The following is a 14,182-nucleotide window of genomic DNA, read 5'->3' on the forward strand; positions in this document are numbered from 1 at the left end:
CAAACCCACACACTCCAGTCTCTCATTAGAAAATAAACAGGCTTCTAAAGGATAATAATAAAATAAAGTATATTACATCATATGGTAAAAATATTTTTCAATAAAAGAAAAAAACAAAACATCAACAAAAGAAATACCAGGTCCATTAGCAAACATTAAAAAAAAAAAACCTTGAGATCTTGGCCTAACTCATATACAGCCTCAAAATCTGCCATCCCACATGCACAGTTCCACCTGAGAAGGTCCCATGAGCATAGAGATGGAAGAGAAAGCCCTTTCAGGTCTAGCTGGGGGTGAGGGATAGTCTGGCGGTGACATTCAAGAAAAAGAGAAAAGAAAAAGGAGTTAGAAGGTGTGGGAGGCATAGCTGCAGGGAGCCAAGCCAGGACCTGCTGGAATGTCAAGTGGAAGCAGGGTCAAGGTCTTGGTATGCATGGCACATAGGCCATGAACATAAGCACATGGCACATAGGCCAAGCTGGCTGGGGTGCATGTCTGTACTGCGTCTGTGCTTCCATAGGCTCCTTGGTTCCTGCAGTATGAGGTGTGATAAAAACCAGAACTGATGGCTCAAATTAATGTTAGGTAGAAATCCTTTTTGCAGCTGTCAGGAGGACACTATCTGTCTGCAGACAGTGGGTGGGTTGAGCCTGTCCTAGGCAGGATCATGCATAGAGTGAGGTGAGGGGCCAGTGTCCTCCCGACAGATGCATCATGCCGAAACCTCTCCGAACACAAGCAAGGGAAGCCCCAGTGTCACCAACCTACCTTTCTTCACATAAACAGCCAGAGAATCCGTGCCATTGTTTCTCACTTTCACCAGGCACCTAAGGCTTCTGAGGTTGGTTGCCTTCGAGTTACCCTCAGCATCCTGTTCCTGGAAGTAGAAAAAAATGCCCCCCCCATTATCATCCAATATTTCCCATAGTTTGAAGCAAAACAATACATATTTACCAAACTCTGACCACAGTTATCGAGGGGCTGCAAGGAAAACTAGTGAGGACTCCTGGTTGTAAACCTTTCTGGTCTATTAGTAGGGCACACACGTGAGTAGCAAGCTCCCATCAATGGCAATGGCAGCTGCATGTAAACGTGCATCTGGAGAAGAATTTCCACAGGGGTGACAGTAATTAATTCTATGGAGAAACAGGACCTACGAGAGCTTCTCAGAGAAACTCTAATTGAAGACCAAAAATTCTTTCCAGTGAGAAGGGGAGCCACCAGAGAGGGGAGGAGAGAAGAAGAAGGAGGGAGAAAGAAGAAGGAAATAGGGAAGAGGGAGGAGGGAGAAGGGGAGAATTCAGCCCAGGGCAGGCCCTCCAGGTCTTCTGTCCACAGGCAGGTTCTGAAGCTTGAAAAGATGAGCCAGACGTCCAGAGCATCTGCCATTCTTGATCACTTTGGCTCTCTTTTCTGATTTGCTTTCTACTGGTGAGTGGGTAGGGGGGGCAAAGCTGACCATACTCATCCATGGTTTGCATCTGATATTTTTCCCCTCCCCAGGGTTGCCGGCCTCGGGTTTTCCAGGAGAGCTTTTTAGTGATAGGCTACCTGAAGGCACTGGCTCTTCAAGCTTTCCTTACAGAAAAGACAAGGGCCTGAGGAGGGAAAGAAGGGCCATGGAGAACATTAAAAAGAAGGGGATGTAAAGACCTGAAAGGGATGGAGATCGAGACTCAGAGCAGTTGTACATTGATTGGGAAGGAGCCATAAGATGCCAGGTGGATGGCTAGACTTGGCTCCCAAATCTGAAAAGAGTCGGAGCTGAAGAGCTGAAGATGCTGAAAGAGCTACTGGGAACAGGATCCTACCCTAAGGTGGACCAGTCAGATGTAATTAACATCCAAGCCCCACCCCAGCCTTAAGACTGTACCCAGAGCCTAAGGCTCTGGGGAGGAACCTGGATGTTTTTTCCACAAAGGACTTCTTATAGAACTTCCTGCTGGCCTGGTTAGAGACTGGAGGATGGGATATAGCATCAACACAAGAGATATCCATCACGGTAATGTTCATAGCAGAGATTGCCCTGTGATCTTCCTGGAAACCTTCTTCCATCCTCACAACCTCCCATGATGAGGGGATGTGATCATTTGTTACTGTGTGGGTAATCTGAAGGACCTGGGGGCTAAGAAGCAGAAAACAAGTGGGGAGGGACTGAGGTTTGAGTTTGAGTCCTGACAGCATTCCATTTACATCTGACAAGCTGCTGAAACCCCGGGGCAGCCCACTCCATGCACCTGGCAGGGCCTCACCCATGAACACCTGGACACGTGTGCACAGAGCACAGGTACGTGCAGTGCCCAGTGCTGGTGGTATCCTAAAACTACCCTGCACCTGGGAGTCCTAAATGCAAGCCCTTGAAATGGGTAGCATACAACCACATTGTGGTCTGGAGACCACACTAAGAAGATGCAGATATGTGGGCCTCATGAGGAGGCCGGGGAAGGAAAGAGAATTCATTATGTCAACACACACACAAACTGCAAGAGGCTTACAACAGATAGATTTTTTTCTAAGGGGACCCAGAAGAATCTACATGGACAGAGAAGAAGGAGACTTGTAAGATCAGGCATCTAGGTCACTGGGACCTGGGGCTTCATTTTGCCTGGGTGCTCTTCAATTCTAATGCAATGGTACCAGCTAAAATTTCCTATCTTCCATCAGTTTTTACTTGTGGGAATAGCAGGTAGTTCTGATGAATGTTTAACCTTTCTTTATTTTCAAAGCATAATCACACTTGACTTCTACAATGGAAGCAATGGTTGTGTTCAGAACTCAGGGGTCAGATGGTACTTATGGCTCTGGACAATAGGCCCTTAGCATGCGAAGGTAAGCTGCCTGATGAGGTGAGCAGCGGCAGAGGACGAGGGTACTCCACACTGAGGCACTGCCCTGATTATCAGATGTTACACCATTCCTGCTGTCTCTTGCTTAGTCCCTCTGGCCCGGCACAGCCGCAGTGCCCACATTCATCTGATTGCCTCCACAGAGCACGAGAGGGTGTCTAACATGGGGGGGGGGAGGACAGCTGCCTGTGGCTGTCACAGCTCACCTGATCAGAAGTCACACAGGCAAAGTTGTCGCTTGTCCAAGAATAAAAGTCACATGAAACCTCTGATCCCATTGTGGACACCGAAAGGAAGCTGCAGGCCTCATCATCTGCGCAATCTGCAAATACCACAGCAGAATCACCTCTGGGCTCTCAGGTGATCCTGAGGGTGGGACAGACCCATGGCCTGCCCTTACCCTCCTTACCCTCATTGTGCACACATCTCCACTGTCCAAACACGCACACACTCTCATAGTCACACACATACACACACTCACACACTCTGACACATTCACACACAAACACATACCCAATCATGCTTACAGACTCACACCCATACAAACACACTCATATACACACACACTTATAGATTCAGACAGGCACACACAAACACATTCATAGCATAGCTCTTCTTCTACATGGTCCCATATGACCTGGGCACTAAAAAGCAAATATTGTCTTTCAACTAACATACGGCCCATGGTTCCCATTGGAACTCAAGGAAAATGGCTCATGTTAGCTCACATGCCCCCAGCCCTGAAGGACTCCTGGCCTTCAGCCAAGTTAACTTGATTTTTACTGCAAGCAACACCCTACTTCAGACTTAGCAACGGGAAGGTTAAGGCAATGATCGTTCTGGATCAGTATCAGGAAAATCTGGTTAATTTGTGCTGAACTAGTCCCAGCAATGCTGCCATACCCCAAGCACACAATGTCCCAGTTATAAGGAAACTTCATTTCTTCCTCTTCTTCCCCACCCTCCTGTTCCATTCTCTATGGTTCATGGCTTTCTTACAACTTTCTTTTCTCTCATCAGTGGTACGAATCCTTCTCACTGCCATAGCCCTTTCATGTTCCTTTCTCTTAAAGGCCATGTGACCATCTTCAACAGGATTTTGATGCTTGTTATGGCAATAATTGTGCCTTCTGCTCCTGTGTTCAAGTCCTAACCACCACTACGTAAGAATACGACTATAATTTATTTAGAGTTAGGGTCTATAAAGCAGTAATTAAGTAATGTGAAATGAGGTCATGATGTACATCCTAACAGAAAGAAGAGATCAGGACACTGATATTGATAGGAATCTGTGTAACAAAGCAGGAAGATGGCCATTGAGAAACTGAGGACAGACGAAGGCTGCTAATCCCTTTCTTTCAGGGTTCCAGTCTCTAGAAACAGGGAAATAAGTTTCCCAGTTGAAGATATACAAACTCCACCGATCTGTAAATCCTGCCTGCTGCAGAGTGGGATAGCCTGCTCTCATTTTTCTATAAGACACTGTCTTGCCAGACCCAGACCGTTCTGACATGGTTTTCTCACTCTAACTTCTGTCTATTGTTGTTTTTTTGTCTTAGGCACTGAATTTCACCTGCTTAGATAAAGGATCTCCTGGTGCCAGCAAAGGGCCTTGTGCTTTCTGCTAATCTCACTACATACGGTTCTACACCTCTTTTTCATCCCTGCATGCTTCTTTTTCTTTGTAAACCACACTGTGTTACAGAGGGTGATGACACATGTGTAATGCCCTCTGCAGGGACAAGTCACCCTCATAGGTACACACCAAGTCTGCTGTCCTGGGGCTGCGTCCTCATGTCTGTCCAAGTTTCCCCTTGTCCCTGTCCACCCAGCTACCACATATACCATTTGTTCTAAAGATGCATTAGTTAAGCTCCTACTTCTTGCCTTGTGTTGTGATTGCAACAACACAAGGAAGAGCATAGGCTTAGCCTAGACAGAGACATTATCCAAAGCACATCCTTATTCAGAGTGCCATTAAAAGACAAATGCAGGCATTTTTGCAGACTTTAACATCTGTTAGCTTGGGCATTTAAGATTTGTCACTTGCTACTAGGGGGAGGAGATAGGGAGAATGGGGGAGGAAAAGTGGGACCCGGAGGAGATGAGAGAGGGGCTACAATCAGGATACAGAATGAATAAATTGAAAAAAATAAAAAAATAATAAAAAGGAAATAAAATCAATGCAAGGGGAAAAATTGTCACTTGCTAACTCGATGTCACTAAACAAACTACTCGCATTCCCAGTGCCTTCCTCTCATCTGTATCTTAGCATCACTATGGCTGTGGAATTGCTAGGTGACATCTGGAGAGGAGTGCTGGATGAGAAGGAGTTGCTGCTCCCCCTCCTCAGTACACAGACTACAAGTGGCTAGGTTTCCAACCTTCAACACAGTTCTTGGTGGTCAGTAGATATAAACAAACTGCAGAGAAGTTAGGAACTGCACAAACATTCAATAAATCATGTCGCCTATAATGTCTCTGACTAATTAAAATTTTCAACAGCTTGAATAGTGGAGTTTGCCCTGTCTCTCCATATGTGTATTTCTTCATGCCGCTTACCTGCTAAGCACTGCACCAGCGGGGACTCAGCACCGGGGACTCTGGACTTCACTATCACGGGAGAAATGGCATCAAAGATCACCTTTGATTCGGGAGCTTTCTCAAACTTCCGCATTACTGGAAATAAAGCAGGCCTCTGAGAACCAAACCTGAAGTGTGTTTTAAGGCATTTGCATGTGACTATCGGGTCAGGCTACAAAGTCCTGTTAAGGTCAAGATGTCACTGGACCCATCCTCACCCTGGGTCACATGACTATCACACATGGAGCAATTACTATTGAAGGGAGATCCAGCCTCATGACCAGCACTCATCAGCGTAACTCACTCCTTGTGTCTTTTGTTTCCTACCCCTCTTCTCAGGAAGTAAAGGGAAGATCTAACATTATATTGGACCTTTCAACATTTCTTCTCTTAGTTAACTGTTTTTCTTTTATATCTAGGCGTCTCTTTCCCTGTCTTTGAATGCTAATTATATTGCATAATGATTACACTGAGAATATACTCCCCCTAAAACAATCTGGATTCTTTCTCAAGCGAGGTAATAAGCTATTTTTAAAAGAGAGATCAAATATGTGCATACTAGTTTTTGCAAATTTGGAGATGTGTCACGTGGCTCCTGCATTTTTCAGACAGTATTTACTTAAGTGATGGGATGTCATCTGTTTCTCTAGCTACCGTCAACACACTTGAGGTCCATTTGGTGGGACTCACAGAGCCACCTGCTCATGGAACTAGACAAGTGACGAGGAAAAACAAAAGATAAATTTCCACAGCTCTAAGGCTTGAAACACAATTTTCACAAAGGGTAGAAACAAGAGGGTGACAGTCAGGGAAAGAGACCCGTTTTCCAAACCACAAAAGCTACTGTGGGCCTATACTGTATGTCTCTATCAAAACACAAAAGTTATTTATAAACCTTTTAGCACACTCAATCATCTTTACAAACCTGGACGTAGGTTCTCATTATCATATACACCCAATCCATTATAAGTGAGTCTTGTAATCTACATTGGATTACCCAGGTCAATACATCCATGTTTTTAATGAGGAAGCAGAAAAAAATGTAAATAGATGATCCATCAGGTAGCATTTTCTCAGCTTTCATATGCAAAACATAAAAATACTGAAGTAAAGAAACAACATTCCTTAAGCTTTCTGATACTTTGATGTAGAAAAGTAGGCTGTGGAAGTGTCATCTAGGCAAACAAAAGGCAGGGATGAGAAATGGAAAAGCAGAGGATGGGGGGATTTGCTTGTTTATAATAGTTGTATAAAAACTTTCAAAAATTAAGAAATAATGCATTTTCTAAGTTTACAAAGTGACCTATCTACACCATTTGTTGAAGTTTGCTGAAGCCTGGTGCATGAGCTCAGCCCATACTCAGCCTTGCTCTGCATAATCCCCCTCTCTTTCTACTTTTCCATTCCTTCTTACTTTGTTGGAACTCTAGAAGTGCCAGTCTACCAAATAATATGGCAGAGTCCTTCCAGTGTCACTCAGGCTGGGCTGATATGGACTACATATTCATATTCTAGATTAAACTAAACTTTATACGTCTTTCCTAAAACAAAGCTTACTCAAAGTGCAGTACATTTATCTCTCTGCTTAAAGACTGTATGAAGGGTCCTGGCGGTGAAGATCTTCATGGTACTAAGGTTGCTATGAAGAAGTTCATTGCCAGCAGAGCAGAGGGGCAAGTGAAAATTAGTTTGGGGATTCGTGTGTTATGCTGGTATATATTTTATGTATAAATGAGTTTTGTGCATCTCCTGTGGTTGTTAGCCCTGCCCATAAGAAGAGGAATTGAGAAAAAAAAAGATTTCTGGACTGGTGAGATGGCTCATCCTGATTACCTGATTATGTCCTTCAATTCCTGAGCCCATTTGATGGAAGGATGAGAACTAATTCTCTCACTTACACATGTATATGTGTATGCACTGGGGAATTACATGAATCTGAATAGAAGCATGGATCAGTACAATAGGAAGCACAGGGTTTAGGGAGTGAGGCACATCCGAAATTTAATCCAGTTATGTTGTATGCCAGGTTTAGGTTAGAGATAACACATCACCATTCTCTGTTTTTGGGTCCTAAGCTAAAATATTGGAGAAAATAATCTCTACCCTCAGGACATTACAAGTATGATGTGGTGAATATGTAAAATCCTGGCACAGGGTGAGCTCACAAATGCCAACCCTCTTCTTGCACAGTTAGGATGTCTGGCCAGCAGGACTCACCCCAATCCCAGCTGGTCCAGTGGGAAAAAAAAGCAAGCCACAGGGCCTCAAGTAAAAGGAGAAGGTATGTAAAGAAAGCTGACTTCTAAGAACCAAAGCGGGGGGGCAGCACAAAGGACCTTGGCAATTTTTTTCATCCCCCCTCCTCACCCCACTCCTGTGTCTCTTCATGAACAGAGGAAGAGCAGATGGCAACAGCTTCTGAATTCTGTCTGCCTGAAGTATCTGTCACCTTTGCTAGATACAGTCAGCTAATGTATTTGGTACCCCGCTTGGAAACTGCCAAGGGTGAGTGAGTACCCAGGACTACACCAACAACAAGGGAGACTTTAGGGGCTAATCCGCTCTGACACCACACCCTTCTATTCTGCTCTGCAAACTCATCACACCTTGGGTGGGAGGATATGGTGGCATTCATGGAATCACCTCATCCACTGCCTCACTGAGGACCTCAGGTAGTGCTTGGTGAGTATTTGTTGATGTTATGAAATGGTGTTGATTCTCACAATGTCCCAGAAAATAGACTAGGGACACTGTTGATAAGAGAGGTTGGGAAACTCATCCCAAGTCATCCCATAAGGAAATGATAGAATAAGGATGGATGCCCAATAATTCTTCAGCATCCATCTGAGAGAGAAATGCTACCCAGACACAGAGAGGCAAGCTGCCTACAAAAGAAGAGGCCTCAGCAGGTCAGCTTTTTTGAAAATTTGTCTCCTTGTCTTGATAAATTACTCAGGTGTAATGTTCATATGATTCCTGAAGCTCATTTTTTTTGAAGCTCATTTTTAAATGATTCAACAACAACAAAAAAGAAAGCACAAAATATTAACAGGCCTAAGTGAAGGAAATCTTTTCATTTTACTATTCCCCCAATTTCTGTGTAGGTTAACCGCTTTTGGAATAGAGAAGGAGATAAATGATATCTCTGTGTAATCCCTTTCTGTAGGCCGTGATGGCCCTGATCCCAGCAACCACAGAGGATGGAACAACCAGTACATACCCAGACACTGAGATTCTGAGAGTCCAGCCTCTGTCTGTAACCACATTAGCCTCTGCCCCTCGCTGTCCACGCAGAAGGCTTCCCCACTGTCCCTGTCACTCTGGTGGGCTTGATACTGCCCATCCTGGTCACACTGTAGGCCGGCCTCATTCCTCTGACATTCAGTGACACCTGGAACAACAGATGGACACAGCAATGAGAAACAGGACTCTGTGGTCCCCTGCTTCTCTTCCAACTTCCAGGACCCCTGGACTCTGGTGATGCCAGAACCACATGGGTAACCCAGACATTCTAGCTGAAATGTTTTAGTGTGCCCACCCTCAGCAAAGAATACCTCCACGACTCCATGCCCAATCCACAACAGCTTTCATAGAGACTCTGAGGCCATATTTTGGAATCTAATCTTCAGTGTGTGATAGTAGTAGGAGGTAGGACCTCAGGCAAGTGAGTGTGTTATGAGGGTGGTGCCCTCGGATGTGGGATTAGTGCCCTTACAAAAGAGGACAAAGGAACTGGCTTGCACCTTCTGCCATATAAGGATAGTTAGAAAGCCACCAGCTATGGTATTTTCAGTAGATACTTAACCTGCTGGCAACTTAATCTTGGGCTTCTAGACTTCAGAACAGTGAGAAACAAAGTTCTGTTGCCTAAAAAAGATCCGCAGCTTATAGCAGTTTGAAGTAGCTCTAGACCCCTGACTTGGTCTTGTCCAGTGCTACAGTTTTTCCTGGAGCTGACACCTCTCCTTCACAGAGTTAAGCTTGGTCTGTGTTTCTATTTCCATGTGAATATGTGCTTAGTGACTGCTTGCATCCCATTTGATGAAAGCTCCGTGAAGGCAGGACCTGCATCCCATTGCAATGCCCAGTGTCTAAAATGTACACTTTTCTTCAGCACCCATGAATGTAAGCATGAAGTGGATCAAGGATAAACACTGCTCTGTCCCGGTGTTCAAGTTACTGCTTCTTCCTGGAAGTCCTTTTTGTACCTGGCCTGTAGTCTAGAGATCAGTTCACTAACACTGCTTTAGATTCAGGAGGATGAATGAGGAATGTTCATGACGGAGTCTAACCCATTACAGCTGCACAGAAATGTCATCATGGTACCTCAAATTGTGTGTGTGTGTGTGTGTGTGTGTGTGTGTGTGTGTGTGTGCACGCATGTGTGTGTGTTTACACTTTAAATATTCCCCCTCTACTTGCCATGGGCTTGATATTGTATCTGCCCTGACCATGTGCTGAATCTCCAGTCTTTCATGTGATAGAACTTGAGGGTAGGACCTTTGAGATGCAGTTATGGGAAATGAGGCCAGGAGTGTGGAATACAATGAAATTAATTTCTGTCTTTAAGCCAGGGGGGTTGCTGGAGGGTTCAGTCTCTGTTCATGCAGTACACAAAGGCCTTATGAAATAAGCAGCTAGAAGAACCTGACCTTGACACCCCTATTCTTCCTATCCCGTATCTGCACCTCTAACCTCCTACTCTGCCATGTTGACACACTGATCCCACATCATGAAAACTACAAAAAATATAAACAATGACTATCACTGTAACCACCCTGCATGAGGTGATATACCAGAAATGTGACACTATTGATCTGTCTCATAAAGGACAGGCTGACAGTCTGAGAAGGACAGATACTTGATTTCAGCCACTATGGTAACAAAGGGAGACAGGGACCAAGTCGGCTCTGGTTGATACAAGCTTCGACCTTGGTCCTTCTTCTCCCTCCATTTCTATCCTGTTTCCCACACAATGGGGACAGCACACAGCACATGCCCTTTTAAGAAAGTCTGTGGCATAGGGATGGCATGACAGATCACCTCTACCATGAGAGAGTCAGTGTTTAAGTGGACTTGGTACTCTGATGTCAAGGAAACTGCGTGCTGAGAAGTTTCCGTTCTAGGGAATGGCAAGCGTCTACCTACAAAATCCCTCTTATTTTGAATCTGTAAGAATTACCATCCTATTAGCATGTCCCTTCTTTCCAAGAAAACCTCCCTTATCAAAGGTGACTTTTTCTCCTTTGACCATTTTTTTTTTTTAATTCTGGAGGCTGGGCACAGTTGCACACCCTGGTAATTCCAGCCCTCATGAAGGCAGAGGCAAGCCAGGCAGATCACTATGAGTTCAAGGACAGCCTGGTCTACGATTGAGTCCAGGACAGCAAGGGCTACAAAGGGAAATCCTGTCTCAGAAAAAAAAAATCTGGAAATGATTCACATTATAAACAATAAGAATTGCATGATTTCAGACTCACATAAAAAGATCGATCATAAAGCGTGGGTCCTTTCCAGTGCAAAGCCAAGAACACCTGGGTTCAGTAGTCGGATAACGTGAAATCTCCTGACACATGGGAAAACCAAGTACATGGGCTCTTGGCAAGCACAGGGTCAGGAAAAACAAAACAAAACAAAACAAAACTGAACATGAGTTCCACAGTGGCTATGAGTCTGGATGGGAAAATTCTCTTACTTCTGGATCTGATAAGACTGATTTTAAAAAAGTCAGAGGTTTTAGAATCAGGCAAGAGTAAGCTCAAAGTCAGGCTGAGTTAACTACAAAACTTGGCTAAGTAATCGCACTTATCTGAGCACTCATTTTATTTGTAAAAAGTGGGCCATTCTATCTACTTGGGAGAGGAGTTAGGACGATTGAATGAGACTTTACAGGAAACATGTCTGGCCTGGAGCCTGGCATTCACAGAAGATGGCCTTTGATTACCCAGTGGTTCTCAACAGTAGAAAAGTTTGTGCCTCCTCCACCACCACCCAAGTGATATTTGTTAATTCTTGTAGTCAAGTTTGGTTGCCACAACTTGAGAGAGAGAGGCTGCTGTGTCATCTAGCAGATGTGGGGTACAGATGCTATTCCACTTCCTACCACTGTGGGATAGTTTCTAGGGTGAAGAGAGATCTGACCCTAGGAATCCCAGATGCTGATGCTGACAGCGGGGCTGCATCCCACTGTTTGGGAGCGCTTCTCCTTCAGAGTGGCCCAGGAAGAACTTACATTGAGTCTTGCTGAAAGCTCCAGTGGTGGTGGTTGTTCTGCCCCTTGGGCACGGGATACAGGCAGAGCTGCCTGCCTGTTCTTGGTAGGTACCAGCAGGACAAGGAGTGCATCGCCCATCCTGAGAGAAGCTTCCTTCGGGGCACTTCACTAGGGGCACAAACACAGATGTCATCAGAGTGAGAATTTGTTTTATGACCACAGGTAGGGCTTGTAGTATGTATAGAACTGTAAAATCAGCCTAGGATTTCAGTGGTGCAATTAATGAGAAGCAGGTGGCTTCATGCTCAAAAGCTAAGGAGCCAGCTATGAAGATGGCAGTTGGGACCTTTTCACCAGAAGTTGAGAACTTACATGAGGTGTGGGAATTCAAACAAGACTTCCGATGTAGGTCAAATGAAGTAGGGGATAAGCCAGGAGCACATTAGAGAGAAACAGCTTCAGGGAAGCTAACACTAGAGGCTCAAGTGATAAACAGGGACCAAGCATTGGACAGTGCAAACAGCAAGCACAAAGCCCCCAAGGCACAATGGCAAAAGAAAGGCAAAATCAAGGCAGCTGGGAACCAGAGTGGAGATGGCTTAGCAGGAGATGAATCTGGAGGCAATGGGATGTCCAACCATAGCTTCCCAAATGGTGAGATGGAGAGTGGAAAGTACAGGCACATTTCTTGCATAGTTTTTGGGGTCCTATGAGTTTATGTCAGAAACAACTTCTGTCCCCCTTACTAGGGAACCCACTTGGATACTTAGCTACCATGGGCTATGTCTGAGCAGGGGTTGTAGATTATATCCATGCATGGTCTAAAGGTGGTTTTTGCTTCCAGGTCTGTTGGTTTTTGATTGACACAGAAAGCCCAAATCCTGTGGCTAAGCGCTCTCATCAATTTTTCATCCTGGATGCTGGTGTCTTACTGTTACATTGCTCATCCTTTGGTACTCATTGCTGTCTGCCCCTCTAACATCTTCAAATCCTCCTCGTTTCTCTTCTCCAATGTCATAGGCAGGGAACCCAGAGTCCCAACTGGAAAGATACATATTCCATAAGGCATTAAAGCTAGAGCTCTTAGGAGATCCATTATACAGAATGCAGGAATTGGCCACCCTGACTCTGATGGCTTGGAGAAACATGGAGGATCTTTTACCTTTTCCTCCTTGTTCAGGGTTGTATGCCCAATAACTTTCAAATAACTTCAAAAACTGAGTTGTACCCAACAAAATGTCTAAAAGTCTTTCCCACCATTGGAGCCCTCAGTATGTGCCTGGCACTCGGCTGTACATGTTCTGTGCATTCATATCTTACCACTAAGCATTAATATCTATTCCCATTTCACAGATGAGAAGGCTGGGCCTGGGGTTGCTACAGTACTTAGCCATCAGTTGCTACAGTACTCTTCTAGGAGAGGGGAGGGTGAAATTATGACACCTGATAGGCACAGTGCCAGCTGTTTTCAAGTGTTGTGTAACAGCCCTACAAAAAGGACAGCTTCACTGACTTGGCAGCAAGTCAGAAAAGTAGGCACAAAAGTGTGGTGGTATAGGGTGAGATGGAGCCAATGTCCTAGGAGTTACTGGTCTGCATGCATACTTCATATCTCTGAGTAAATCAGAAACTTAGCCACATCTTGGGAATTGTGTAGTACCACCCTAGCAGCGACATCCCTCTCTGTACACAGAGTTTCATTACTTGTATGAGTCAGGTTGATAATGATTGGGACAAGTTTTTTTTTTTTTTTTTTTTAAGTGCCTCTGAATTCATGGCTAAAGGAAACAAAACCTTCCTGGCCAATGCAAGTGACTCGGCCATATTTACCTTGAGTCCTGATAAAGACAGGAAAATGAGACCTGGGGGAGATACCATCAAACCACAGTCCCCTGCCAATTTGAGAAGTGTGCAGGCTCCTTCCCCACTGTGGCTGTCCCTGATGTAAAGAGTTTTTCCATCTAAAGGGCACTTTTGTAGGTCATGAGGCAGAGCCTTGATGATCATGGTCCTTTCCTCAGCAAGTGGCTCCTCAGAGACCAGGAAATGTGCCACAACCCCTGCATGTTCACTTTCACCTTCAGCTGTGCCCCTTCACCAGCCAGAATTACTGAAAGCTGTGACCAGTGTCCTGCAATGTAATAGTTGCATCGTTTGAGTTTGTAGTCTTTCAAGTTTCAAAGTTTCAAGGCTTTGAGTCATGTTCTTCTTCCTGCCAACTTTCCTTAGAGCCCCAGCAATGACAGCCATACTTTTACAGAAAGGGAAAGTATCTTTAGGAGATATCATGGTCCTTCAACTTCTAAGAAGTTCAGACAAGCTGTTATGTCTTTCTGGTCCTGTCACTCTCCCCTCAGAATTCTTCTGAGGTGTTCTGCTGGTGGTCCAAACTTCTTGACTATCCTTTCCTGTATCCTATAGGATATCCTGCTCACATCCTGCCATTCTCCACAGACTCCATTCTGTTACAGAAACCATGACATTGTCTCACAAGGCCGAGGGCTCTTAGACTCATTGCATTTTTACTATCCCATCTAGT

At 44.8% G+C, this 14,182-nt stretch overlaps 1 protein-coding gene across 2 annotated transcripts in view; it reads right to left on the reverse strand.

Annotated features, from left to right (window-relative positions):
- The window catches only part of Tg (thyroglobulin), a 185,109-nt gene that overhangs the window by 138,685 nt on the left and 32,242 nt on the right, over window positions 1-14,182 (reverse strand). For both annotated transcript variants that reach the window (XM_055626695.1, XM_055626696.1), the window contains exons 21-25: window positions 11,662-11,811; window positions 8,650-8,820; window positions 5,409-5,525; window positions 3,053-3,168; window positions 769-877 (exon numbers count right to left, since the gene is read on the reverse strand). In XM_055626695.1, coding sequence (XP_055482670.1) covers window positions 769-877; window positions 3,053-3,168; window positions 5,409-5,525; window positions 8,650-8,820; window positions 11,662-11,811 — 663 coding nt within the window. The remainder of the gene's footprint in view (window positions 1-768; window positions 878-3,052; window positions 3,169-5,408; window positions 5,526-8,649; window positions 8,821-11,661; window positions 11,812-14,182) is intronic.

The sequence above is a fragment of the Psammomys obesus genome, unplaced genomic scaffold (assembly GCF_907164565.1).
Source record: "Psammomys obesus unplaced genomic scaffold, mPsaObe1.curated_primary_1811, whole genome shotgun sequence".
Taxonomy (NCBI): Eukaryota; Metazoa; Chordata; class Mammalia; order Rodentia; family Muridae; genus Psammomys; species Psammomys obesus.